The sequence below is a fragment of the Rhea pennata genome, chromosome 4, assembly GCF_028389875.1.
Source record: "Rhea pennata isolate bPtePen1 chromosome 4, bPtePen1.pri, whole genome shotgun sequence".
Lineage (NCBI taxonomy): Eukaryota > Metazoa > Chordata > Aves > Rheiformes > Rheidae > Rhea > Rhea pennata.
In genome coordinates, this window is record NC_084666.1 from 51,148,495 (window position 1) to 51,174,435 (window position 25,941).

General features: G+C 39.5%; 1 protein-coding gene across 11 annotated transcripts in view; it reads left to right on the plus strand.

Annotated features, from left to right (window-relative positions):
• INPP4B (inositol polyphosphate-4-phosphatase type II B) overlaps positions 1-25,941 on the plus strand; it is a 384,670-nt gene that overhangs the window by 325,169 nt on the left and 33,560 nt on the right. For 10 of the 11 annotated variants that reach the window (XM_062573936.1, XM_062573932.1, XM_062573929.1 and 7 more), the window contains 7 exons: positions 1,827-1,999; positions 3,025-3,148; positions 4,242-4,359; positions 9,169-9,309; positions 11,735-11,832; positions 18,799-18,911; positions 23,144-23,298. In XM_062573936.1, coding sequence (XP_062429920.1) covers positions 1,827-1,999; positions 3,025-3,148; positions 4,242-4,359; positions 9,169-9,309; positions 11,735-11,832; positions 18,799-18,911; positions 23,144-23,298 — 922 coding nt within the window. Of the gene's footprint in view, positions 1-1,826; positions 2,000-3,024; positions 3,149-4,241; positions 4,360-9,168; positions 9,310-11,734; positions 11,833-13,267; positions 13,327-18,798; positions 18,912-23,143; positions 23,299-25,941 lie in introns of those variants that run through there. The other variant, XM_062573937.1, reaches the window with a different exon arrangement.

The following is a 25,941-nucleotide window of genomic DNA, read 5'->3' on the forward strand; positions in this document are numbered from 1 at the left end:
CCTGCCTTACTTCTAAGTGAGATGTCTGGCATCAGCTTCCAGCTTATGGTTCCTGGTTTGCTTTTATTTGCTAGAATAAAGATCTCCTCAATACTTCTTATTTGCTTCTCGCAAAGAAGAGAAGAGAAAGCTGCTGCTCAGTCTTTTTGATAAGCTTAATGAGATCAAACTTTAAATCTTGGTAGCTCTTTTCTGCACATGCTCCCTTTTTTGAGCAGTCTTTTTAAAATGTGTGCAGCAGGCCTTGGCATGCAGCTTATCAGTGCTCTTTTAGTCAGTGTCATATATAAAATTCTTTCTGCTTTAGCATGGAACTGTGGGGGCAACCTATATTCTGTTTTGTTCCTGATGGCCCTAATTTCCTTTTCATACTTATTCTTTTCCAGGGAACAGTTCTCCAGTCAGTATTTGTTGTTAAAGAAATATTAGTGTGTTAAAACACATTGTGTCTGACCACAAATTGTTTGCAAAGTAACCCAAATTGCTCTGGCTGCTCTGACCTTACTCTTACATCCTTCTTTCTAAACCTTATTACAATTTCTCCTACTTTCAGAGTTCTATCTAGTCTGCTTGGGTGGGTGCGATCTTACTTGTTTATGTATTTTTTCCAAAGCATAGCCAAAGTAACCCTGCCAGCAGGCAGCTGTGTCTTCCTGCCTAAAGAACTTCTTCAGTACTAGTGAGTTTTTCTTGGTCTGACTCAATGTTACCAGAAACAATTTGTTGTTATCTCCCACATAATTACAATTTAAATAGAACAAATTTTAATTATCAGTGATTTTTAACTGCAATAATTTACTGAAAATGTGAGTTAGTGATAGACAGTATTAAGTTGGTTTCAGTCCCTACATTTAATTTAGATTCTTTTGGGCACATTGATTTATCTTTCTTCTTAAACTGTAACAATAAAACTGGGTTTTTTTATTTGCTTCTCTTAGAGGAGAAGACAAAACCATATGCAGCTTGAATGAAGGTCTGTTTTTATTAACTTTTGAAAAATTCAGGAATAGACTTATAATCAGGTAGACTTGGGTCAGCTATATTCTAGTTTTCATCCAATCCTAGTTATCTTTTTGTTTCATTGTTAATGTCTCAAGGAATCTCATGTTTCAAATATTTCACTAGTCTATTTTTTATGATATTCCTTAACGTACGCTTTAACCACAGAGCAAAACATATAGTTATAAGTCTGTCTGCTCAGAGTAACTCAAAAAATGATGAGTTCAATATCTCTAAATATTTAAAGAGAAAATAGATAGAAGCTGAAAAAAGAATGTGACCTGAAGGTTAGTATTTTTCCAGCCTGTACATTAAACAGATAATACCCTTCCCAGATGACTACTTGTTCTTTTGTTTTGCCTTCCAGCATTCAATTCTTCTTAAATATAAGCTCTTCCCCTTCTTCTGACTGCACTCTATTTGCTCGGATAGCAAGATTGTCAGTGCTGGAAAGAAGAGGAGATTCTCCTCCTGAAATGTTGTATTCATCTTGGGCTAAATGGATTTTCACGTGTCTCCTTCTATGCGTTGTGAACAATGCTTCAGCATGTTTTTTGCAGAGTAGCTAGGTCTGCCTTAGAAAGTCATTGTTTCAGGATATATTTGTATTTAGGCCAAGGATTTAGCTCCAGTCTTGGTGGTAAACTCTAATCCGTCCTCTAAGCAAATGCTCCAGTGGTGTTTGCTGTGCTGCAGCGGTCAGGGTAGAGCTGCAGTGTTGAGAAGTCTGGGAGGATCAACACAGCTGCTACAGCCCCCTTGCCAAGCTGAGAAGGATTTCTACCACAACTTTCCTGTTCTGCAGTGGATGATCTGTCTCGTTTCAGGTGACTGGTATGAACAGCTTTATCCCCTGGTGATTACGCTGAAGGACTGCATGGGAGAGGTGGTGACCAGGGCGAAGCAGTCGATGACATTTGTTCTGCTCCAGGAACTCGCGTGCGGTTTGCCACAATGTTTGATGCTGACCCTAAGGAGAGATATCGTCTTTAGCCAAGCAGTAGGTTATCTCGTGTCATTTATTTCCTACTGTGGTGGCTGTCAAGGTTACTGGCATTGCTAAAATGGAGTTCATGCCAGTGTTTGTGGGGTTTGGGAGGAGGGGTTCAATTTAACAAAACTTTTTCATGTCTTTGTCATCACGTCCACTTAAATATTTTATACTGTGAAAAGAGAAATGAATAGTAGATGAAAATCCATAGTAACTCAATCACTGAGTCACAGAAGTTGTCTGGAGTGGGCCAGAAGACGTTATCTAATCCCTCACCTCTGCATAAAGAAGGACTCACATAGCCAGTTTGACAGCCTTCCAAGATCCTCTATTCCAATATTGAACTCTCCTCATCCTTTGGATTTTTTTTTTTCTGAAGTCCAGCACGAGTATTTCTTGTTGCCATTCAAGCCAGATATATATATATATTTTTTCTCCTGTTTGCCTTGGAAGTGAAGAACAGATTATTCCCTTTCAGTTCGTAGCAGTATTTTTTGTTTGAAGTCTGTTGTAATGTCTCATCTCAGAGTTGTCTTCACTTGGTAAATAACTTAAGTTCTTTCAGTCTTTCTCTGTAGATTGTGTTTTCCAGGTAGATGGTTTCTAAATGATTGGTCAGATTTCTCCCTTAAACTGTGTTTGTTTGCCAACGTAACTTAAGGAGTTAGGGTGAAAGTACCAAGGAGATCCAGTTGCATTAGGTGCCTAATTGCTTTTAAATCCATTAGAAGTTACAGCCTTATTTGTATATAGCCTTTAAGGGAGGCTCTGATCTCACTTACATGAGTGTAAATCACACACAAACCTATGAAAAAAATGAAACTTCTGTTTCAAGTAGGGAAATACTTTACTGCCTTTTATACCACAAAATTCTTCAAGAACATTTTAATCTGATATGAGGGATATAGTCACTAAATATCTCTGTTGTTTTATCAAATACCTGAATGGTACTGGTATTGTGTACAATGCTAGCAAGTCTTATTTTCACTATAACATATCTGTTAATTTCACACTTTATTTCATTGTCTTTCAAGCTCGCTGGATTGGTCTGTGGCTTTATAATCAGACTGCACACTGGTTTACATGACCAAGGCTTTTTACAGCAGCTTCATACTGTTGGATTGCTTGTGCAATACGAAGGACTTCTTAGTACGTATAGTAAGTATTGTTCTTGAACAAAGGTCCTTACACATACAAACAAGAAGTTTGCCTGGTAGGTTCTTATTTTAACTTATATTCCACTTTGAGGAATTTGGGTTATTGAATCAACACATTATCCATTAGGAGACTGTAGACTGCTGTATAATAGCATAGTTGAAGCCACAGTTGAAGCCACTGGTACAGTGTTGCATGTCAATTCTGCATCAAAAGTAAAAGTATTTTACTTTTCAGTTTCTTGGAGAACATGAACTGCCAATTGTTCCACTGAGTGCGCTGAACTGTACTGTGTTAAATACAGGAGATTAATTTTGTTGATACAGCTAGGGGAACTTCCTCTTTTTAATAATAAAAAGTCTTTTCGTATAGATGTTTAGGCTGATTTATATTAGGTTTTTAAAGCTAACACAAAGAGCAGGTTTAAAGAGTTACTGACTCTAAACCTTAGCCCTGTCAGCATTTTGGAAACCACGTGTCAGCATTGGTGATGTGAAGATAGCTTAATAACTGCTTGTTTCCCAGCTTGTTACAGATGCCAACATTTGATAGCTATTAAAAAGGATGCGGGGAGAGAGCAACTGCAATATGCTTCACAATGCTTTGAACTAGATGCATCGAAATCCTTCCCCCAAATAGAACATTTGGCCAAAGTAGGGGGGTTTAGCATTTTTGCAGCACTTTGCCTTTCCCATGCAATTGCAGATGCTCACGCTCACTCTCAGGCGGCTGTCAAATTCCCTTTTGCAGGGTGCTTGTTGTTTTCAAAACCTTTGTTCTCTAACAGCAGGACAATCTTTAAAAACACTTTCAGAATGGAGAAAAATGGTGGGTTTTTTTGAGGTTTTTGTATGCCTACATACAGCAGGCTGATTTTCAGAAATGCTTAATGCCCATAGTTATCACTTGGGCCACAGAGAATTCTCAGCAGTTCTGAAAATCAATCTGCTTTCGTGTAGGCTCCTTCAGTGTGGATTTAGGAGTGTGATTTTAGATGCACAGACTGGAAAATGTAATCCCTGTATTGCCTTCCTATAACCTATTTGCTGACTGATCAGTCTGCTGTGTCAATAACATCTGCAACCTTTCTGTACAGGTGAAGAAGCAGGTATGTTGGAAGACATGGCTGTGGGAATTTCAGATTTGCAGAAAGTAATGTTTAAAATCATTGAAGCCAAATCAGAAGATTTTTTGCCTATTATAACTGGAAGGCGGTAAGAATTTTCTGTTTCCTGGAGCCCATGGCATGTAGTTTTAACCTGTAGCATGTGGAGATCCAGATAATGTTTTTCCTGTTGCTGAGTTCTGCTAGATGGAAAGTGCACTGGTTTTACTTTTTGTGAGATTAATGGAGATTTGAATAAGATTGTAGAAAATTTTAAAGGTAATAGTCCTATGGGCTTTGCGTTACGTTCCTGATGAGGATCTAAAGGTTGCAATTATTGATACAAATTAATTGTAAAAGTTTGAGTTGTGTGCTGAGTTTCTGTTGCATTTTACATATCCGGACACTGAATCACAGGGAAGAGGCAGGGTTCAAAAGTTATAAAAGTGTTCTCTAACTCAAGGTACTTTGGTTTTGAGTTGTCCAGAGCTTATATTTTAGTATGACAAATGACATAGCATCTGCAAGAATTAGGCCTTGCTTGTCTGAAGATGGGAACTGAAAAATTAGGATGCCAAAATCAGTGGTCACTTTTGAAAAATGAAGCCAATTCATTTGCTGAAGATCATACAGGAAATACATAGCATCTGAAATCTTCACACAAAGTGACTTACAAATTATACATTTCACATGAGCAATGCTGAAGATCAGAACATAAACTGAAATACTTTATTAATTGTTGCCATAATAGGGTTAAAAAGATTGTTACATGTGACAAATGGATTTTTCGTCTTTGTTCTACTCTAAAGTTCTGAATGTTCTTCATGTTGCGGAGATCGCATCCTTAATAGTACCGTTGTTCTTCAGATGACTGTAAATTGAATTTGACTAAAAGTAGCAACTTTTAGAAAAGATATGTTTCCTCGGAAGGGAGCATTCACCACACTAATTTACTTAATTATTCTGGACGATTCAGTTTCATCCTATGGGGGCCTTCTGAGAAGAGGTTGAAATAAATAGCAGAAAGGCCAGCATATGATAGGCAACACACTGGGGAATAATTAAGAATAATTATGGTGTATATAAATAAAACAGCAGAAATGCATCCTTTGTAAATCACACCAGTCAAAAATCTTGAAAAATCCAGCAGCCGCAGTTGCTGGCTCGCTGCCATTTCTGTAGTACGCTGAACTGTTGCACCGGGAGGTCCTAGCTTTGAGACTTGAGCTTTAAGCTGCCTCGGGCGTTCTGGGTTGATGGACTAGCCCATCTTTAGGGAGAAGAGTTGCTGCTTGTGATTGCTGTACTGTGCTTACTGGCAGGTATTTGCTGAATGGAAATGGTAGCAGTCTTTAAAAACAACTGACCAACCAACCAATCAAAAAAAAAAAAAAAAAAAAAAAAAAGGCTGTTAGGCTCATGTGGAGCCTCATTGCTGTTACAGCTGTGAAGAGACAGCTCCTATCAGAGAGCACTGAAAGTGAATCATAGAAGAAAAGGTAGTGGAACAGCTAACTATTTTCTAAATAAAGTTTTTTAAAAAACCCACACAGTTTTCAGACCATTTCAGTTGTTTTTTTTTAGGGGGGGGGAAGGGGGGCAAATTTTATACAGTAAAGTGAGACTTAAATACTGCAGAAGTTCAAAACAGAAAATTAATCAACCAGTTGTTGTTTGGTGGAGTCGGAGCTTTCACTTGTAATTGGTTTTCCAGGGAAGTGCTTAAGCCCAAGCTTTTAATGTCTAAAGCAAGTCAGTGTAAAGAGGGTGGCAGTGAGGAGCAGCGTGCTCTCCTGTCGCTGGGGGTGCCGGCCTCGGGCACGCCGACGGCGTGCGGGTCAGCTCAGGCATTCAGGTTCTCTTATTAGGTATGAAAGTTGTTAACATGTATTTATTTCTTTTAATACTTCGGTAGCATTTATTTGATTGTGTACATGAACTTTGAGGCCTCGCAGAGCTTTACTGTGTTTTCATCCAAGGGTATGATCAGGCAAGCCACTTACAGGCACACTGAAGGGATTTAAAAAGTTGTCACTTGGCTAGAAGTGAAGCTGGGAGAAGCGCTTCACGGCTGACCCGCGATGGCTGCGCGCTCCTCCTGTTACAGAGCAGAGCCGAGGTGCCTGTCGGCAGCTTGCTTTGCGCTCGTTGCACGCGCCACGAGCCCGCAGCTTCGGTGGGCGCAAGGAGCTGGCTCCCTGCTGCGGGGCTTGTCTGGGCAGATCTTCATGTGTGGTGCTAACGAATATTACAGTGTAAGGGAGGTAAAGTCAAAGACGGGAATACACTTAAGCAGTCATGTTTCACATTTAGTAATACGTTTAAATATATAGTACCTAAATTTAAAATAATGAGTCTTGAAATAGATAATGATTTATTATTACCCTCTTAAATATGTCGGGTTTTTCGCCACTCTGTTTTTTTTTTTTTTTGAGAGATCATTAAATGTTAAAGAGTACGTGATGATTTTATGCCAAGTCATCTTCTAATTGGAAAACGTAGCAGCCTGAACATCTATCTCATGCCAAAACCACCTAGTATTGCTACAATGAATCTAACCATAAAAGAGAAAAACTACGTGACAAGAAAACGTATTGTTTTATTACTGTTTCTAATGTAGAAGCATAGGACCTGTAAAGTTTTGATGAATTAGAGTTAAATTATTTCTCCAGATCTTGGTACTTAGATTTGTTTTTCACCTGACTTCACTATTACTACTGGACTCTCCTGATAGCTGACTCTCACAGTAAAACAGTCTTTTTCCGTATGATGGGAAATGGGATGCTGTCATTGTGCAATTGGTTACAGATTTTTAAAAGTTAGGACGATAAAGTGATAGGGCCACTCAATTGATTATCCCTGAGACTTTAAAAAATGGAATTTGCAAGGGAAATGCAAGGTATTTGCAATTTTTTTCTTTAAAAAATGGTACTGATCTTAATTTATCATGCGTAAAGGTAGGCATTTTTTAATGTTCTTTCACATCCTGAGAAACTTGTAGTGATTTTGGGGTGTGAAATACAGCAATACAGTGGTTTGACATTTTTGGTTGAGTAGCACACGTTCTTTAAATTATACAAAGCCAATGTTTTTCTGAACCTCCTGACAGCGCTCCATCACACACGTGTTCTGGCAGCACTTGACAGCAACTGGGAGTGCTACCATGTGAGCTGAGAGTGAATGTCGCTAAACCAAGTTCGTTTGTAAGGAGTTTTTTTACTGTTGTCCGTGCTTAACTCTGTTTCCTTCACATGGATGAAGTAAATAAAATGCACACCTGATAGACTTAGCTGGGAATTAGAGCTATGTCTTTCCTGTTCTCTGTTCCCCATTCCTCTTTCCTTTTCCCTTCTCTGAGACATGTTGCCTTACTCTTCGTTCAAAACTGCTGGATATGCCTCAGTAGAGAGCATCTGGCATTTCCTCTAAGATTACTTGCTGGTTTTAACCCCAACCAAGGAATATGCTGTTGCGCTAAATGAATGTAATTGTGTTTCTGTTCTACATCTGTTGTACTGAACCAATTTTTCGGTTCTCAGATCTGTGGGCAGGACAGAGGTCCAAACACTATCACTAGCTCTCCTGAGCTTGAGTGTTTCTCCAAACACCTGCTCCCAGGCAGTGACACTCAGCAATCCAGCTAGTCCTGGATGTTAGAGCCAGTGCAGAAGCTGCCATTCCTCTGCAAGGATTTCTGCCTTTTCTCCCCAAAACTCTGCATGTGGGTGCTCCAGACTGTATTTTAGTTCTTTGGCAAATGCACAATTGCTTAAAATAAAAGCTGGGGGAACTTTATAACAGATCTTTTTAATAGATACAACCTATATTCTTTAAGCAGAGATAACTAGGTGAAGTCAAAACAGCAAAACCCATCTCTTTCCATCTTAAGTCTGCATTCATGTTGTGTGTGATGACTTAGGCTTGGTGTCTGTATGCAAGAGATAGAACCACCTTCCCTATGCTGCTCTAATACTTTCTCTTCTTGATGGTAATCTGTAAGTGTGCTCTGCTGAGTTCAGTCTCCTTTATCGATTGCCCCTCTTCAGATGATTAAAATGTAGGATCCTGGAGGCAAACAAGTCTGCACTTAATCTGTTCTTTTTTATTAGACTCATTGCTCTAATAAAGAAAGACAAAGTTAATAGCATGCTATTGTTTCTGTCATGTAGGATCAGGCATCAACCCCCAAAGACAGGTGAAATTCAGTCTGAGGGCTTCAAATGAAGGACACAAATAAAATCTGGGCTATATAGTGTTTTTCATAAAGTCGGACCATGAACACAAACTTAAAACCAAAACTATTGTATCACATCACTTGCAAAATAGGATTCAAGTTTCCTTGAATCCTTAGGATTCAGAGCCTGTGCCTTTAATTATTATCTTCATGGAATCAATTTTGGCATTGGTGATGCTTTGTGACCATGCAGAGAAAATCCAGCCACTGAAGAGAATGGGAATTTTGTTCTGTGTTTAGTGCAGAGTTTTTGCTGAGTATCGGTCATTATGCATATTGTGTTTAGAATGGATATAAGATCAAGTTGTGGCTTCCTTGAGAGAAAGTCATTCTGTAGCTCAAAAAATGTATTTCAAGAATTGAAGTGTTCTCGCTGATACTTTGGCAGAGAGTGATAAAGAAGCAAAAGACTTTTGTTTTATTGCTTTCGTTTTTATTCTTATTTTCACTTTAGTAAAGAAGTCAAATTCAAGCTAGAGAGTATAATTATATATACCTGCCTATTTCCATATAAATTTGTTATGCTCTTAAAACAAGCAAGCTGAATCTTCACGTTTTATGGTTTAGCACAATTAAAGGGAGCAAAGGGAATCGATTTATAAGCCTAAACATTCTCTATAACCTAGGAAAGTTATAATTTCAAGTAAACCAATCAATATTCTCCTCCTCCTTTTTTTTCCCTAGTGAACATTATATTATAGAGGTCCAGCTTCCAGCAAAGATGTTTGAGTTGCTGCCGCAAGAGATTAAAGAAGGAAAGCTACTTCGCATGTATCCCGTACTCTTTAATGTTGGAATCAATGAACAGCAAACACTTGCAGAAAGGTAAGACGACACCTTCAGAAAAACTTGTGTGTTAATTAAAGTATCTGAGGATACTGTGCTGGCATAGCGTATTTCTCACAGGATTACAAAGCAATCTCTTTTTTTTTATTGTGTGCCCTTGGACCATCTCAGGTTCACTTGGTATGTATTTTAAAATGAATTAAAGGAAGTAAGGGCAAGCTATGAAATAATGCAAAATAATGAAAAAGGCCAAATAAAGATACAGTGTATGGAGTACTTTGTTTTACACAGATAAGTCCAAGGTTTCCTTGGATGCAGATGTGAAATGGATTTCTAGTTCACACAGTTTGAAATTTATTAGTGTGCAGAATTCTGGCCCTTTGAAACATGAGATTGAAAATTTCAAATTTTTATTATCTCAGAAGTGGAGCTGAAGATGCCAGACAAGTCACAGACCATAAAGCGAACATAATTTTGTCAGCGTTATGTTTTATCTGACAGAGTTCAGGAGGGATGGTTAATAATATGTAACATAATAGTGATGTGTTTGTAGAAACATGAAGGCTGATATTAAAATTCCAAGGTGTAAATATTAGTCCTCTGAAAAGATTACTTGAAGCTAGTTAAGTAACTAGTACAATTTTAGTCAAAGATTCATCAGACTGTTAATGTTTTCTCCCAAAAGGAGGACATCTGTGGGTCATGTTAAATAATCAAGTTTGTGCAATGCTAAAAATGCAAGGCTGACATCTACCATAAGGCTACTACATTTGTTTGCTAGTTTTAGGAGCAGAGCATCTAAGAGACTTAATACGTACGCTTAGATTGCATTCTGTACAACCTCAAAACCAAAATCAATCTAAGCATAGGTGGGGAAATACAGAGCGACAGTGATACAACAGGAGCTTGACTTGCTGTTTTTTGTAGACAGCTGGGAAAAAAAGGCAACTTTTAACAAGGGCTTCTAAGGGATGCCATCAAGTATTTTGTAGATGTTTATGGGAGCCTTTTCATGGTTGTGAGTGATGATATTTGCCTATTGAAGTTTAGAGGTTTGTATTTGTCTTTGATATTGAGACTGGAAACACTGCGTATACTTTTTGGTTAAACGTATCTTTTGTTGATAATAGCAATAATGCTTTGTGGTAAATTGCTAGAATATCTTACTTTAATAGATCCAAACATCTCCATTTTTCGATAAACCATAGCTGAGAATATATGTGATTTAAAATAAATACCCTCATGTAGCCAGGCAGCAATAGCTATTGAGGAAGTAGCCAAGTCTTTTCCCTTTCTGGCCTTCTTAAGTACTTCATCCCCTTCTACATGCTGTAGCAGCACATTTAATATCTTCCGATTTGTTTCCCCTTTTGTCTACCTGAATTTCTCAGTTACTTGTCCATGTCTGTTTCTGTGCTCCTCCATATCCTCTTCTATCTTCTGTTTCTTGTCAAGGCTAATCTAAAAATAAGTCATAAAAATTTGGCCTTGACTGCTCAGGGGACATTCCTCTCTTCCATATCTGTCATAGTAGAAGTACCAGAAAATTTTGCTTTAGCCTCTGTGAGACTTTGCTGTTGTAGAAATTCTGGTCTCAGAGAGAAAGACATTTGCCTCTGTAGCCAGTTCTTGGAGAAGTGTAATGGCACCCTGATGCCTGGGTTTTCTGAGAGGTGCAAGATGATGAGGACTTGGACGATGTGTTACCTAGCAAACCTGACTGCTGAAAGAGACCCCAGAACAGCTCCCGAGCCAAGCTGCAGCACAGCAGAGCAACTGCCAATGTCCGTGTGCTGCAGCCAGCTGAAGTCGTCTAGCCTGAGGGTTGCAACTGTGTGGAGTTTGGTGGGGAAATCACTGCTCAACAGCAGAGAAAACAGTTTTCTCATCAGTTTTGGACACAGGAAACAGAAAATGAACAATTCAGGAGCAGTACGGGATCAAAAGGGCCCAGGAGGTAATTAGTTTGACTATTTGTGGCAAATGTTCTCAGACCAGAGTGCACCTGTGTCAGAAAAGTTTTCCTCCTCGTATTTGTATCTCTTCCATCTTCTCTGGCTTCAATATTATCTGTAGACTCTGGCAGAAATTAATATAGCTGAGCAATAGCAGAGGTAAGAGATACAGGCATTGATGTTCTCTGCCCATGGTGGCATATGAAATTGCCACAGAAACCCCTTGCATCTGTTCAGAATTTGTAAAGGGAAACAGGATTTGTGCTTACTGAATGGTTATCTGCGAAGAGATTGCTTTGTCAATATGGTTTTTTTTTGGAAGAAATATCCAGGGGCTACTACTTTGTTCCCGAATATTAGCTCCAAAGCACGAGAGATTTGTAACTGTACACTTGATAAAATCAAGTGAAGTTTAACACAGAGTACTTCATTTGTACAAAGAAAATATTCTGAAGGACGGTTTGGCTTTGTGTTTTAGGCTTTTTCATCACTTTTCTGTGCTCTTTTAGGTTTGGAGATACCACTTTGCAGGAAAACATTAACCAGGAAAACTTCGAACTTCTGAAAGAATATTACAAGCTGTTTACAGAAAAAATGCCTCCTGATTGTGAGTATAAAATAAATAATACCCAAATGGCTTTTAAAGGGGTTGATAGACAAAAGACCATAAGAAATTCATATCAGCATAATATTAATGTGTAGCTTTTAGATTTAGGCCTCAATCCCATAAGTTGTTCCAGAAAGTTGACCAGTTTGTGCTTGTGTGCAGCCCTGCTGAAGTCAGTAGTGGTTGCAGGAGCAAGGCCATAATATCGGGGCAGGGAGAGGGAAATGCAGTAATGATGAATTAAATAGCTCTTTTAAATTATTAATTTAATATGCTTTTTAATAATTCAAGTCCGTACTAGAAGACAGTCCATGCACACTGTATTTGTACAGAAATACTCCTTGGGAATTTGCGGCAGCTTCAGTCATTCCCTCTACTCTTATTTTTTAGCATGTATTAAGGTATGGCAAACCAGAGAAATCTACAGATGTGTTACCAGCAGTGAGTCACATCATAATGTCACTATTATTAATAGCACAGTTCATTAGAGTAGTCCTTATATGCAAGTTTTACAGAAGATTGGTATCAAACAAGCTATTGTGTTTCTATTCCGGTTTAAAGCAAACATTAAAAACACCCTTTCCATCATCAAATCCTGTTAAAGCAATTTTATAGTCTGAATTGTGTTCCTGAGTGTACAATTTAGTTTTAAATAGCTTGGACTTAGGTCTCTATCTCTTCCCTTTGTGTAACTGTCTTAGATTCTAAAGATCTCTCATCCTGCAGGACATCTTCTTGGCTCCTCTTGGTGAATAGTACTGGTTAAAATTCTATTCAAAGTTCGTGTTCTGTTACAGAACACCTTAGGAACTGCACTTTAAATAAACAAACATAAAAAAAAATCTTACTCATTAAAATACTTTCTGTTTTTCTGAATTATCCCTCACATGCACTTGTATCTAATATATTACTTTATTATTTTTATATGCTTATCTTTTATATCAGGATGAATTTCATTTGCTAATGGTATCAACAGAAGCAAAAGCCCTGTTCCTGAGGGGTGGGCAGTATGCCCATCCATCCACCCACATTCGTTAATACATATCTTTGGATATTTCTACAGAAAAATGCTTACAAGAAGTTGCTAATTAATTTAGGGGAATCCTGCCAAGAAAGCATCCTGAAAAAGTAACCTCATCTGAGATTAGTCTAAGGTAGATCTGCCATCTCATAGATGCACCTGATTCTGTAAAAGCAAAAATTCTCATGCAGATAGTATTTGCTCCTTTTCATTAACGGAAACTAACCTTTTACTGCCTTCCCCAGAAGGATTTTTAGAGAGCCACGCTGACTCCCTGGACTACTTCCAGATTGTGCAGACTTTGGAGAACTAAGCTTGTCTAGCTCATTGTGTCTGTCGCTGGTTATTAATGATTTCTTGCATTTTTCTCATCCTGTGAGAACTGAGTCCCTGCTTTTGTCCAAATTTTTACAGAACGTAAGGCACCACCTGCTTCCGTTGTGCTTTCTGGCTGCTCCTTGCTGGTGTAGAGACACTCTTCCGGCTTGGAGGAATATGCGTTTTAAACCACTGCTCTCTTATCCCTCCCCAGAGCGACTTCGATCACGTATAAAGTTGGAGAAAAGCGAAGTCTTCCAAGGTGTTCAGCCAGGGGAGGACTTTGACTCCTTCCCTTGCTCTCTGCAGAAATCCTTCAGAGAAACGTCCATCCAGGGCAAGAGCCAAGCTGGCAGCAGCCCTGCGCTTTGAGCCAAGCGCGAGCCGTTCAGGGTCGATTGCTCCTTGACGGCTTTGTCACGCTTTCCCCTCCATCTCCCATAGTGCCAAATCTCTGCTACAAAGTGGATGACCCAGTTCACAGAGCTGTTAGTTACAAATAGCGCTCCTAAAGCCAGGCAGGATTTATGAGACTGCGCAGCCCTGTTGGCCAAGCTGTTGCGTACGCCACCCTTGGGCAGCCTTGCTCACCTGCGGTTTCGTTCATGAATGGCCTTGCAAACACTCAGGCTTCCCGCTCCCATGCAGGTACTACTGCCTTTGCCATTAGCCTTTCCCTCGCCTCTCCAATTTCCAGTGTCTGTAGTGGTTTAGCCTTCTTTGCATTACTCTCTAATTATTAAACTTCTTTAGTCACATATACTTGCATATGACAGATCCTAGCTTTCCACCTTATTTTAGATGATTATGCATTCTTTCACTTGCCTACTTCCTAATCTCTTTGACTCTCTGCTAACAGGAAACACTGAAAACAGTAAATAACAATGTGTTCTGAGGGAGATTCCTACCAAAAATGTCGACCAAATGTTGTTCTGTTTTAGGCACCAAAGTAGTACTGCTTTTACGGAAGAGATGAGGATAGTAAGGATACAAGAACGTATGACTTATTTAGTGATACATACGTAATTATAAAGAGTGACTTAGAACTCAGATTAAGCAGTTGGTAGCATAGAATCACTTGTGTTAATCTGATTTTGGCATTGCCAGTTTGATACCTAACAAGTGCAGCTACGTCACTGTTGCAAGCTGTTGTCCCACAGGAGAGAAGGGATGCACGCGTGGTTTCAAAAGCCTCCGAGCAAATGCAGCTTTTCTTCTTTGGGATCATAATGCAGGTAGCAGTGCATCAACACAAAGTCTGTGAGTCTGTTCCATCCTGTCAGGCTTCTTCCTCTTATATTAATCTATGAGAGTGATGTGACAGTTTAATACTGCTTTGTGATACAAGCAATTTAAGCAGTCACAGCCAGTCAAGATGCAACTTACTTTGGCAGTATTATATATTAAGAGAATCTTGCTTTACCTCTGCTGAAATCATCTCTCTCAGAAATGATTTTTTTTCTCCTGTGAACTGAAGAAAAACTACTTTGAAGCAGTGAAATGTTTACCTGGTGATACATTCTCATAATCTGGAAGAAGCTTTTTAGAGTACTCATTGCATGCTGTGTTTTAGAGAAACAGACACAGGATAAGTATAATGGCCTTACGGCTTACCATATATTTGTGTGGTCTGCATTATCTAATTACAAAGTCAGGAATTATACAGATAAAAGTTTTCATTACAGTTATTACATAGCTAGTTTTTAAGTGACTTTTCTGTTTTTTTTTTTTTTTTTTTTTTTTTTTTTTTGGCAGTATGATATACCATTTGGGTGAGGCAATTTAGATATTTTCAGTGTAGTTCTTTTTGTATATTTTAAAATTACTTCTCAGTATGAATCATGGTTGGGGGAAGTTAGAGAATTCATTAGAGATAAAAGATGAGAAGTTAAAAAAAATTATACATATCATTCTAACTGTAATCAGGTTAAGAGAATGTTTTGACTGGCTGAACACAATTCTTAAACTGTTTGGTTTTTTGGATGAAGTATCCTACTTTTTGTTACTGTAGAAAAAAACTCAATTAGCCAATTTGTAGAAGAAGAATGCTTTAATAGATTTGGTTTAATTTAGCTTCAGTTCTAAGATTTTTTTTTCTCTGTGTATGATAACCATTAATGAACTTGTTTTTACTATCATAAGAATAAATCACTCTGAAAGATTGATTTTGGTTGTTTCTACTGATTTTCAGTATTAATGGCAGTAGAAATAATACTAAAAGCAAACCCCTCCTATGTATACACAAAACAGAAGAGCCGGTTAAATTGCCTGAATTGCTCATGTGTGCATATGATCAATAAAACATTAGCTTACATGCCAAATCCAGGGCAGATGGGGTACTTTGGATTATGAGTAAACCTAAAATTATTTTGTAATTCAAAATTAAAGCCCCATTTCATTTCAGATGAGCAATATCCTTTGTAGATTTTTTTAGGAATGTTTAGTGTTGTTTAGCCCTTACGTAAAGTTATGTTATTTTGTGAACTAAAACATTGTTAAAAAGCAGGAGTGAGATCTTCCCTTTTGAAAACAAAGCAAAATATTTTGACTGCAGAATAATAAAAAAAAAATCATCCCATCAAAAACAGCTCTTTATGCGGTCAAGTATAGAATCATAGACTCAGTAAGGTTGGAAGGGACCTCTGGAGATCATCTAGTCCAGCCTCCCTGCTCAGCAGGGTCACCTAGAGCATGTTAGACAGGGTTGCACCCAGGAGGGCCTCGAAGATCTCCAGAGAAGGAGACTCCACAACCTCTCTGGGCAACCTGTGCCAGTGCTTTCTCACAGGGAAGAAATTCCCCCTCACGTTCAGACGGAACTTCCTGTGCTTCAACTTCTGCCTGTTGCCTCTTGTCCTGTCCCATGGGACAACTGAAAAGAGTTTGTCCCCGTCCCCTTGACACCCTCCCTTCAGGTACTTGTACGCACTGATAAGATCCCCCCTCAGTCTTCTCTTCCCCAGGCTGAAGAGGCCCAGCTCTCGCAGCCGTTCCTCCTAGGGCAGATTCTCCAGCTCTCTGATCATCTTTGTAGCCCTCCGCTGGACTCTCTCCAGTAGCTCCATGTCTCTCTTGTACTGGGGAGCCCAGAACTGGGCACAGGACTCGAGATGAGGCCTCCCCAGGGCTGAGGAGAGGGGCAGGATCACCTCCCTCGACCTGCAGGCAACAGTCTTCCTAATGCATCCCAGGAGACCATTGGCCTTCCTGGCCACAAGGGCACATTGCTGGCTCATGGTCAACTTGTCACCCACCAGCACTCCCAGGTCCTTCTCTGCAGAGCTGCTCTCCAGAAGGTCAGCCCCCAGCCTGTACTGGTGCCTAGGGTTATTGTTCCCTAGGTGCAGGACCCTGCACTTGCCCTTGTTGCACCTCCTGAGGTTCCTGTCCACTCAGCTCTCCAGCCTGTCCAGGTCTCCCTGAATGGCAGCACAGCCCTCAGATGTCTCAGCCACTCCTCCCAGCTTGGTAGCATCAGCAAACTCGCTGAGGAGGCACTCCGTCCCCTCATCCAAGTCGTTGATGAAGAAGTTGAACAGGATGGGACCCAGTACTGAGCCCTGGGGGACGCCACTAGCCGCAGGCCTCCAACTAGACTCCACGCCACTGATGACGACCCTCTGAGCTCTACCTTTCAGAGTTGGTTCTCAATCTACCTTACTGTCCACTCATCTAACCCACACTTCCTGAGCTTATCTAGGAGGATGTTACGGGAGACAGTGTCTAAAGCCTTGCTGAAGTCAAGGTACACAATGTCCACTGCTCTCCTCTCATCTACCCAGCCAGTCATTCCATCATAAAGTCTATCAGATCGATTAAGCAGGATTTCCCCTTGTGAATCCATGCTGGCTACTCCTAGTCACCTTCTTTTCCTCCATATGTCTGGAAATGACATCCAGGATGAGCTGTTCCATCACCTTTCCAGGGATAGAGGTGAGGCTGACTGGCCTATAGCTGCCTGGGTTCTCCTCCTTGAAGACTGGAGTGACATTGGCTTTCTTTCAGTCTTCAGGCACCTCTCCAGTTCTCCAGGACCTTTCAAAGATGACAGAAAGCGGCCTGGCAACAACATCCACGAACTCCCTCGGTACCTGTGGGTGCATCCCATCAGGGCCCATGGTTTTGTGGGTGTCTAGCCTGCCCAGAATGTTTCTAATCCTTTCTTCCTCAACCAAAGGAAAGTCTTCCCTTCTCCAGACTTTCTCCCTCAAGTCCAGGTTCCGGGATTCCTGGGGCTGCAGTGAAGACTGATGCAAAGAAGGCATTCAGTACTTCTGCCTTCTCTGTATCCGTTGTCACCAGGGCCCCTGCCCCATTCAGTAGCAGGCCCACATTTTCCCTAGTCCTCCTCTTGCTGCTGACGTATTTGAAGAAGCCCTTCCTGTTGTCCTTGACATCCCTTGCCAGACTCAATTCCAGCTGGGCCTTAGCCTTCCTCACTGCATCTCTACATGCTCTGGCTGCATTCCTATAATTCTCCCAAGTAGCCTGTCCCCTCTTCCACATTCTGTGTATTTTCCTCTTCTGTTTGAATTTGGCCAAGAGCTCCTTGCCTCACCCATGCAGGTCTCCTGCACCTTTTTCTGCACTTCTTACTCATAGGGATGCACTGCTCTTGAGCTTGGAGGAAGTGACGTTTGAATAGTAGCCAGCTCTCCTGGAACCCCCTTCCCTCTAGGGCCTTAACCCATGAGACTCCACCAATTAGGTCTCTGAAGAGCCCAAAGTCCGCTCTCCTGAAGTCCAGGGTTGCAATCCTGCTTGTTGCCTTAGTTCTTTCCATCAGGATCCTGAACTCCACCATCTCATGGGTCACTGCAGGCAAGGCTGCCCCCAACCTTCACTTCTCTAACCAGTCCCTCTCGGTTGGTAAGGACAAGATCCAGCAGGACACCCTTGCTTGTAGGCTCCTCCACCATTTGTGACAAGAAGTTATCATCAGTGCACTGCAGGAGCCTCCTGGACTGTTTGTGCCTTGCTGTATAGTCCTTCCAGCAGATGTTGGGGTGGTTGAAGTCCCCCAGGAGAACCAGGGCCTGTGATCATGAGGCTACCTCCAGCTGTCTATAGAAGGCCTCATCAACTTGCTCCTCCTGGTCAGATGGCCTGTAGTAGACACCCACAACAGTGTCCCCCATGCTAGCCTGCCCTTTGATCTTTACCCATAAGCTCTCAACTGCCTCCTCCTCCTCCCCGCATAGGCAGAGCTCGATGCATTCCAGTTGCTCTCTCACATAAAGAGCAACTCCACCACCTCGCCTTCCTGGCCTGTCTCTCTTAAAAATCACGTGTCCATCCATGGCAGCATTCCAGTCATGTGCGCTATCCCACCATGTCTCTGTGATCTACTCATTTCCAATAAATGTCTATAATAGTTGATGAACAGAGCTGGAAGAAAGATTTGAATTTTTGCCCTGCATTTAAAAAGATATACGAATAGTATTTTCCTTGAGGAGTTCTCAGGGAGAAAAGCCCTATACTCAAGACATAAAATTTGTTTAATCCCTGTATAAGTCAGTGCTTTCTAGTCTGTGTTCCCAATTGAGGCTCTAAATGATAATCAGCCCTTTAACAAGGAAATCCTTTAGTCTGCACAACCTCCTCATCAAGTGTTTTCTTCTTTTCAGGCCTACCACATTTTCAAGAACAAAATGACTTAAAGGGACTGCTAGAAAACCTTCATCAAAATATCCAATCCAAAAAGAGAAAGAATGTAGAAATCATGTGGCTGGCTGCAACGGTAAGCTCCCTTATTTTAAATACTTCCACATGATCTATTAATTTTCACATGTTTTATAACGTTAGAAGCATAGTAATTTTTAAGAATGTATTTGGAAAGTTTGAAGATAGATAAATACTCTGAAATGGCTCACTAACCTTGCCATTCTGCTGGCCTATTTATCCCACTCACGAATGTGTCTCTTCTTCACACATTTAAATTACAAATACTGCCTTTTTCTCATTTTTATAACTAGAAAGAACTGACCAAAATAAAAAAAAAGGGGGTGGGGTGAAGGGAGGAGGGAGAGGGAGAGAGAGGAAGAGGAAGAAGGAGAGGGAGGGAAAGAGATCGTTTCCCCTTGCTTTGTTTTGACTGCAGTGCAGAACACCTCGGGAACCTGGACGGAAAAATTATTTGAGGCAAAGCGTTGTAAGGAAGAGTTTGTGGGTCTTGCAGGATTACCATGGAAGGGTTGAGGTTGCAAGGGACCCTTGGTGGTCGTCTGGTCCCACCCCGGGACCCAACAAGGGCTGCTTCAACATTGCATCGTGTTGCTCAGGGCCGTGCCCAGTTGAGTTTTGAGTAGCCCCACGGGGGGAGGTTGCATGACTTCTCTGCGCAGCCTGTTCCACTGCATAGCCACCCTCGCTGGGATTTATTCCGCCCCAGGTGCGGGGCTTTGCACTGCTCTCGGTGAGGCTTGGACGAGGTGGTCTCTCGGTTGCGTGCGTGTTTTAATTCGCTGGCTCTGCATTTAGTTACAGGAGTCCGTTCATGTGCATGGGGGACAGAATCGGTCCCTTAGACAATCGTGCATAGCTATAAAGATAGTGAGAGACACTATGCAGTGTTCACTTACAGTATTTAACTTTTTGTCTGACTTCAAATCCGTTCTGTGGCAATATAAACGTCAGTTATTCAAAACAACTTCCTGGTATTATTTAGTGTTTATAAAGCCCAGGGTATGATGCAAAAAATTATCACTTGTTCTAGCTTTTGTTTAATATTAACTCATTTGACTCTTACGATTTTTTGTAATTAAAGTACTTACCTTTTGTAAATAAGTGTCTAATATCATCAGTACAATAACTTTTAGTAATTTGCCCTTTATGCTTTTCTCTAACCAATGTAACCATGACAGCCACTCTGAAGGCAGTCACTGCAACACAAAATCAGCTAGATATGCAATGGGCAAAAATCCAGACACAGAGAAGACATAAATAGAAAGAGTTTATTAATGCATAACATTTACTTTGCTCTGTTCACATTATTCCTTTTTATTTCCCAGTTCTGTGTCATTGCACATATACATAAAAATATATGGATGTTCAAAGCGCTCTAGCTTTTCAGGAGTATGAAATTCAACAAGTAATTGCCTTGGTTTTAGAAAACTACCTTTGCCGCCTCTGTGGAATTTTGTCCATTTATATAAGCAGAGATTTGTGCCTTTGGTGTCTTCAGAAATTGAAATGTAAGACCTTTAATTATAGGAAATTTCAAATGCATATACCCTTCCAGGCAAATAAATATTGGACACAAAGTATTAATAAAATTTTGCATAGCTTTTCATTAACACTGTGGACAAGAAAATATTAATTATTTTATATTATCTTCTTTATATTATAGAGAAGAGTCTTTGTATTAATAGCACTTTTACAATTATTATATATGTTATATATTATTAATACCAGTTTGCACTTTAGTTAATAAATATTATCACTTGCTATTGTAGTATAAATCTGTTGTGAGTAAAAATATAAGCTTTCTTCTACCAGTACCAGTTCTACAATTACTATGAAACATTGCTTTTCCAAGAAGTAAAAGATAAATCAATATAGGATATTATAAAACAAGCTACAAAGAGTATGACAGAACTTACTTAATCTTAGGATGCAGTAATTTGTCATCTACCATCCATTCAGCTTTTCTGAAAATAATGCTTGGGTAAAAATCATTCTTTTGACATACAGCCATTTCAAATTTTTCTTTCACTGTATTGAATTTCTCTTACGTTACTTCAACCTGAACTTCTGAAGTGGGTATTTCTGGCCCCTAAAGATGCATACTGCTATATTATGTTATTTTTATATATTGGAAAGACATGATTCCCAGGGTATCACTGTTATTGCAGTGCATGTATACATATACATATTTATATATACATATGTGTGCACACCAATGTGTAGTCTCTGTTATAATGAGACTATGAGAATACATCTGTATTTAAAAAGTCACCTGTTGCAAAATAATATCATAAATATTTCTTTTTCTAAATATAATGGTACAGAGATAATAGAGAGTAAAGCCCAAGAGAGCCTGGGCTTTAGCTTGTTGTCTAAGACGGTTACATATACCCTTCATTATTAATGAAACTATCTGATCCTTTTTAGAATCCTGTTAAAATCCTGAATTTGATGTTATCTGATGGTGCTGCATATGTGATGTCTATGGATTCCTTTAACTATGTAGTATGTAAAAAAAAAAATACTTCATAAGCTTGAAATCTACTATATTTTTATTTCCTAAGTTGGTCCCTTGATCTAATTTCTCATATCAAGAGAAATGATCAGAGTATTGATTTGTCTCTGTTTTTTTCTTTGTTATTGTATATGCATCTATCACCCACTCTTTAAACTTAACTACAATCTTAATCATTTAAATCTCTCTTCATATGAGAAACTTTCTAAGCTTCTAATAAATATTTTGTCCAACTCTTTTCCCCTATATCCCAATATATTTGGGGGATGAAGTGAGCAAATCAAGGATAAAATTAAGACTGGAGAATTATTGTCAGCTGTGTATTCTGATATTATCATAGATTTGGTATTTTCCCTTATGAGATTTCTTAAGCACCTGATCACTGTGTTTGCCCATTTTAATTATTTACTGTGTTTAACTGCTGCTGCTTATTAAACGGAGCTATTCTGAGGATTTATCTGAGCCAGCCTTATCGGGTTGACCTAGATTTCCCCTTAAATCAGAAGCTAAGGATTTTTAAATTTGTTTATTTAATTTGACAGATTGTTTTCCATTTAATCCACTTAAAAATGATTGAGCCATTTGTACTTAACTTAAAAGCAGACCAGGCTCACCAGCCTGCTGGTGCGGTCATTTGCTTGTTGTGCCCGGGGGGCTCCTCCATTCACAACTGATGCTCAGCAGCCAGCGCTTGCTTTGTGCGTGACCAGCCAGGATTTGGGATTTAGTCACCCCCTGCCCTGTCTGGGGCCGTGACCCATCCAAGATGATTACGGTTCCCTTTTAATTTTGTCAAAATGTTCTGTGAAAGTGAGTATTCCCTGGCACCCCTTGTTCTGAGCATCAATTATTCTGGCTCATGCGCTGAATGGGTTAGCTGCTGGAAATGAGGAATGCACATAAATTCAAGGCATAAGTAGATCTAGCTGAACCCGTACGCTCATGAGGAATTCTCTGTGGGGTTAATACAGGCTTTTCAAAGTTTTTCTTCATTTTTTGATGTTCATGAGGCGTTCACACAGTTAAGCTTTAACTGAAAAAGATGTTCCTTACAAAGTGAGGAAAAAAGTATTGAACTTGATATTTTAAATTCTAGGCTAGCACAAATATTTTTTCACATTTAGGAAATAGGATGCTGTAGTTTGGTAAGCAGTAGTAAGTGCAGATATTGTAATGACTTGCTTACCACTCTTAGGACTTAAGAATAGTAGATGTTTTTTGTTTTGAGCCATTGCCAGTTTCTTGCTTTACTTGGAGGGGGCGAAAAAAAAGAAAAAAAGTAAAAAGCGATGCCTTCTGTGGTGCTCTGAACAGCACTGTCATCTGCAAACCTGCCCGTATGGCCTGGTCCCTTGACCTCCTGCAGAACCTGTTCCTCAGAAGTCCGAGTATAAAACACGTGCATATCGGGCTTGTCTTGCTAATTAAAGCCCTTAAGATCTACTTTTAACATGTGCAATTAGGATGAGAGGGGCTCTAGATCAGTAACTCTAGTCTTGTGCTACTGTGTCAGGCCAGCATGGGCATAATCCTGAAGTACAAAAACTGCATGGCAGCGCTCGTAGCTGCTTTAGCTGCAGAGACTCGCGTGTTGGGAGCTTAATGATTCTGATCTGAATTCGTGTGTTTTAATAGCAATTTTTTTCTTGAGAAATGTTATTCCCTGTTGACATCCTCTGTGACTGTAAAACAGTGGGATTTCACAGTCTGCCGGTGTATAGAGAAGGCAAGGCGTAAAAAGAGCAATCCTTTGACTTGTGCCTGTGTTACAGATTTGCCGCAAGCTGAACGGGATCCGTTTCACCTGCTGTAAAAGTGCCAAAGACAGGACATCCATGTCAGTGACGCTCGAGCAGTGCTCCATCTTGAGGGACGAGCACCAGCTGCACAAGGACTTCTTTATTCGGGCGCTGGACTGCATGAGAAGGTACGGGGGTGCGCGCGCGTGGGGATTACAGGACAGAAGTGCCTACAGCCCGTTGCAAATGTGCAGCAGGCCCCAGGCTTGACTTAGCAGAGAACTGGCCACTGCAGCGTGTCGGCTAGTGATTCACTTTTGGGTGCAAATAGTGCCTGTTTCATCATTAATGAATAGCTTCTGAAATTTATATGGGAAACCGCATAAAAAGCTATGCCATTAACTGTAGAATTTGATCACGGTAAATAGCGGATACTTTAACAGTTTCCTAGGCTTTCATAAGGCTTGCAATTTTAATTTAAGTCCACATTCCTTGACTATGTAAAAAAATATATACATAAATATAATACAATACAAAATGTGAAAGTATTTTTGAACAGCTTAACTGCTCATTAAAATATTTGTATAAAATTTAAACCAATATTGCAAAAGTATAATAAACATTTGTTGTAGCTGGCAATTCTCATTAGCTCATCTTGTTAAAAGTAAAACAAATAACCAAGCAGATTTAAAGTAATGCTGGTTGTCCTAATATTTGATAAAACCTTCAGTTTAAAAACATTATTTACATTTCATTCTAAATTACAACTATGCAGAAATTGAGACTGAAGTAATCTGGAATGTGTAATTAAAAGGTGTAAAGGTTTTTGATTATTTGAGTCTTTGGGAGGTGAAAAAAATTGAGCAAACAATTTTTGATCGTAAAATGAATCCAGGTGCTATCTTCTCTAAATAAAATCTTTTATTATTGGTTTTAATAAGTAGTGCATTGTATGTTTGTTTATTTTTTTTAAAAAAGCTTCTGCATAATTTAAATAAAACATAACTGAAGTCATCACAAGACTGACAAAAAATTCTGGTCAGTCTTAAAGAAATAATTAATCACATCTGTCTCGATCTTAACATTTAATATTCTCAGATTAGGTGTTTAATGTCTCGATTAATCTGTAGGTATCGCACACATATAGAGTCCATTTCTCTTTATACAAAGATAAATATTCTAAAGAAAAAAAAGTTAATTTTACAAAGAATAATTGAGCAAAGGACTGTGGTGGGTTAGAAGCATAGTTGCTTTGAATGTTGATAACATAGTGTGATGCATTAAACTGAAGTGGTATTGTTCTGTGGATATCATTAGTTTGCATAAATCCCTTAGTCTCTGCAGTATTTCAGTGAGCGAATGACTCTTGTGTGCAGTCTCTCATAACTACATGTTTTATCATTAATGAAAGATGTCTGAGTTTTCTGTGTTAAGTCCCATTTGTGTTGGCATTTCAAATGTTTTTTTCTTTTATGTCTCCAATAAATACGAAAGTTTGCAACTTAAAGTTATCAGCTACAAGTAAATCAATTATATAAAATACATTGTTATGTAGAATAACGCTGAGCTGCAAAAGTGTCACAGATATAAACCTGACTTAAAAAAAAAAAAGAAAAAAAACCCCTGATGTTTGTACAAATTGACTTGTTAGGCAAGAAGTGTAGTAGATTTTTGCAGACTAAAATGTAAGAGACTTGAGTGCTTTTTTATCGCATAAGTGATCTGAAGACTGAGATGATTAGTACATTAGTCATATTTGCAGGTAACACTAAATTGGAGTCACAAAAGAAGAGTGAAAAGCCCAGCAAATCTGGAGAACATTACAAAATAAATGAACACGTAGATATCTAAAGTTGAAGCAACATTGCAAAAATGTCAGTTTTATGGCGTTGCTGTAGTTGTGAATAGAGAAAACCTTTGTCATGTTAATATCCTGTAAATATTTTTGAAATAGTCTTCAACTGAACTAGCTGCTATGCTGAGTGAAAGTGAGTTATTTTGACTTGAGTGTTAAAATTGTCTGGGATTTAAAGCAAGAACACTGCAAGTAATGACTGTAACACACAAAATTCACCTGAGCAGTCAGGATAACAAATTAAACCTTTTGCCTATGCTAGTCCTTCTCTGTGTTGCACTGCGCACACCACTGGAGGTTTAAAGGAGGGCAGCAAATGTATTTCTTCCCATGAGCTGGTGAATTAAAGCCCCAAACTTAAGAATAGAGTACATATGTCAAGTGAGGATACGTAATGCTTAACTGCAATACTGATTCTGAGAGTTGGTCAGCCAGTTTGATCTGTCTGAACTTCTAGAAGAACATTTTTAAGAGGAGTCTTCAGACTTGGTCCCCGTTACTGTCACCGTTATTTTCATATTTATTTTTATATCTTCGGTGTTACTGACATACAGCAGGGCCCGTTTTCTTCCTTCCCCCTGTGCATGTTTTACTGGACGTGATGCTGGTGCAGTCCGTGAGGCAGCCCAAGCTTTCCTCTCTGGTTTGCCCTCTCCCCACTGATGGGCACAGCAGAGACCCTCCAACCGGGGTGTCTTCTTGGGGGCAGAAGAAGGCGAATTGCAGGGAAAAGCAATTTGAAAGAGCAGACTGGGAAGGAAAGTAGAGCCAGGCAAATAGAGGAGAAAAAAGCCATATTTTTCACAGGAAGGGATATAGTGACCTTTTAACTAAATCTCTTTCATCTGAGGAAAGTTTGGCTGCTGTATTTTTGAGGTTTGCCTGAATAAGGGCAATGGAGTTGTTTGTTACTGGTCATGATGCTTGCCCATTTATCCTTTCTTCATGTTTGATTACTGTTGCAGAGCATTATCTA